General features: G+C 51.3%; 1 protein-coding gene across 5 annotated transcripts in view; it reads left to right on the forward strand.

Annotated features, from left to right (window-relative positions):
- The window catches only part of TSPAN18 (tetraspanin 18), a 131,444-nt gene that overhangs the window by 125,984 nt on the left and 3,574 nt on the right, over window positions 1–1,886 (forward strand). For all 5 annotated transcript variants that reach the window (XM_038139606.1, XM_038139602.1, XM_038139607.1 and 2 more), the window contains one exon: window positions 850–933. In XM_038139606.1, the coding sequence (XP_037995534.1) occupies window positions 850–933 (84 nt within the window). The remainder of the gene's footprint in view (window positions 1–849; window positions 934–1,886) is intronic.

Consider the following 1,886-nt stretch of genomic DNA (forward strand, 5'->3'; position numbering starts at 1 on the left):
GTAGGAGGAAAAAAAAAAAAAACCAGGTGATCAAAACATCCTGGCAGTATAGATAGGATTAAAATGCATGTGTGAAGTATATTCTCAGTGGAGAGGAATCTGCTTTTCATATTGGACAAACTCCAATCTACTTTTCTCTTTATGTGTCACCTGTTTGCAGAAATTTCCTAGTCGGTTGAAATTTTAGGCTGCGAAAATTGAGGCCAGGATAAGCTGGTGATTTCCAGAAATGTCCTGAAATCTTTGCAGGAAGTTCTACCTGCTGTTAATTGTATTAGCAGCAATAAATTTAATTAAGAATGATGGTGGCTATGCTTCCTAAGTGGAATAATTGCCATAGTGCATGGCCCTGAGTTCCTAATGAAATTCTTCTTCTATAGCAAGATCAGCAGGTGTTCAGCCAGCCTCTTTGGGGGGAAACACAGAGGAAAGGTCTTGGGTTGGTGAGGAGCTGCTGGCAGTGAGAGATGAATCAAGAATTTCCTGTCTTGGCTTTAAATAAATCATCTATTTCTCTAGCCAGTCTGGGATGTCCGTCACCTGCAGCGAGTGTCCTTAGTCTTTGCCCTTTGCAGTTGGAGTTCCTCTCTGTGCCGTTCATCTCTGGCCTGTAGAACTCACAGTTCCTCATGGTCAATGAGGTGCGTGAACCACTCCCAGCACACTACAGCAACACCTTCCTCTTCCCCAGCATTGACCCGTGGACCTCTGCCTCCTGTGCAGCGGGGCTGGGTGAGGTGGTGAGAGGGAGACATGCTTGTGGTGCTTGGTCTGAGAGCACCTCGTGTCCTAGCGAGAACAACACAATCAGCTGCTCAGGTGTATCTCACCATGTTTTGTCTTTCCTAGGGCTGCTACACCGTGATCCTGAACTCCTTTGAGACGTACGTGTACCTGGCAGGAGCTCTTGCCATTGGAGTGTTGGCTATTGAGGTACTGGCTGTGGTCTGACTGGAATAAAGCAGTGTCAGTAAGGTGCCAGCAGCAAAGCAAACAGGCAGCTGCTGCCCCTCGCCAGGGAAGGGTGCTCTGGTAAAGTGCAAGCAGGCTATCAGCTTGTGGGTTTAATTAACTGGAAAGAGGCTCCTTGATCCTTTGACACAAAGGGCAGGGAAATAACCGATGCCACACGCCTGCAGTGCCACCTCGCGCTGGGCCTGCACAGAGCTTGTGCCCTGCCCCGCTGGCCACGGGGGCTTTGGAGACCCGCCGCTCTCCACGGGGCCCTGCGCAGTCACTGCTCCCACTGCCACAGTGCTCCAGCCAGCTGACTAATCTGTCACTTGCTTAATGTGTTCAAACCTTGCCTGTGCTTTAAAACCTTCTGTTTAGAGACTGCAGCTATAAGCTCTGGAGCACTTTCATTGTCCTGCATTAGTAGCCACTTCTTTGGTCATGTCTCAGGAACAGACATCCACCAGACATGGTTTTAGCCCAGAAATTATGTCTCTGTGGCACTGCAGGGAAAGGCTAGGTACTTTAAAAGCCCCCCATCTTGTGCAAAGGAGAGATGTGGGCAGAGGCGCAGCAGCCTCCCACAAAGGCAGTGCTGTGCCCATGCCAGGCAGTAGCAGCGATGGGCAGAGCAGGGACTGTGGATCCTGCGCCCCTGTGGCACCAAGGGCAGCTTGGGAATGAAGTCAGGCTGCTGCTGTAGCCACTAACAGTTTGGGGCGGAGGGAGGGAGGGCCAGAGGAAAGAGTTTTGCCACAGCCTCCCGTGGGTGATAAGGCCCACCTCTCTGCATCACTGACTGCTGGGTAGGAGGAAGCAATGGGGGTGGTCCCAGGGCCGGGGAGGGCTTTGCCGATATTCTGGAAGATGCAGCTGACATTTATGGTTCTCTGTTTTGTTTCTGCCCTCTTCTTCCTCCCGCCTCTTCCCAG

This window comes from Motacilla alba, chromosome 5, assembly GCF_015832195.1.
Source record: "Motacilla alba alba isolate MOTALB_02 chromosome 5, Motacilla_alba_V1.0_pri, whole genome shotgun sequence".
Classification (NCBI taxonomy): Eukaryota; Metazoa; Chordata; class Aves; order Passeriformes; family Motacillidae; genus Motacilla; species Motacilla alba.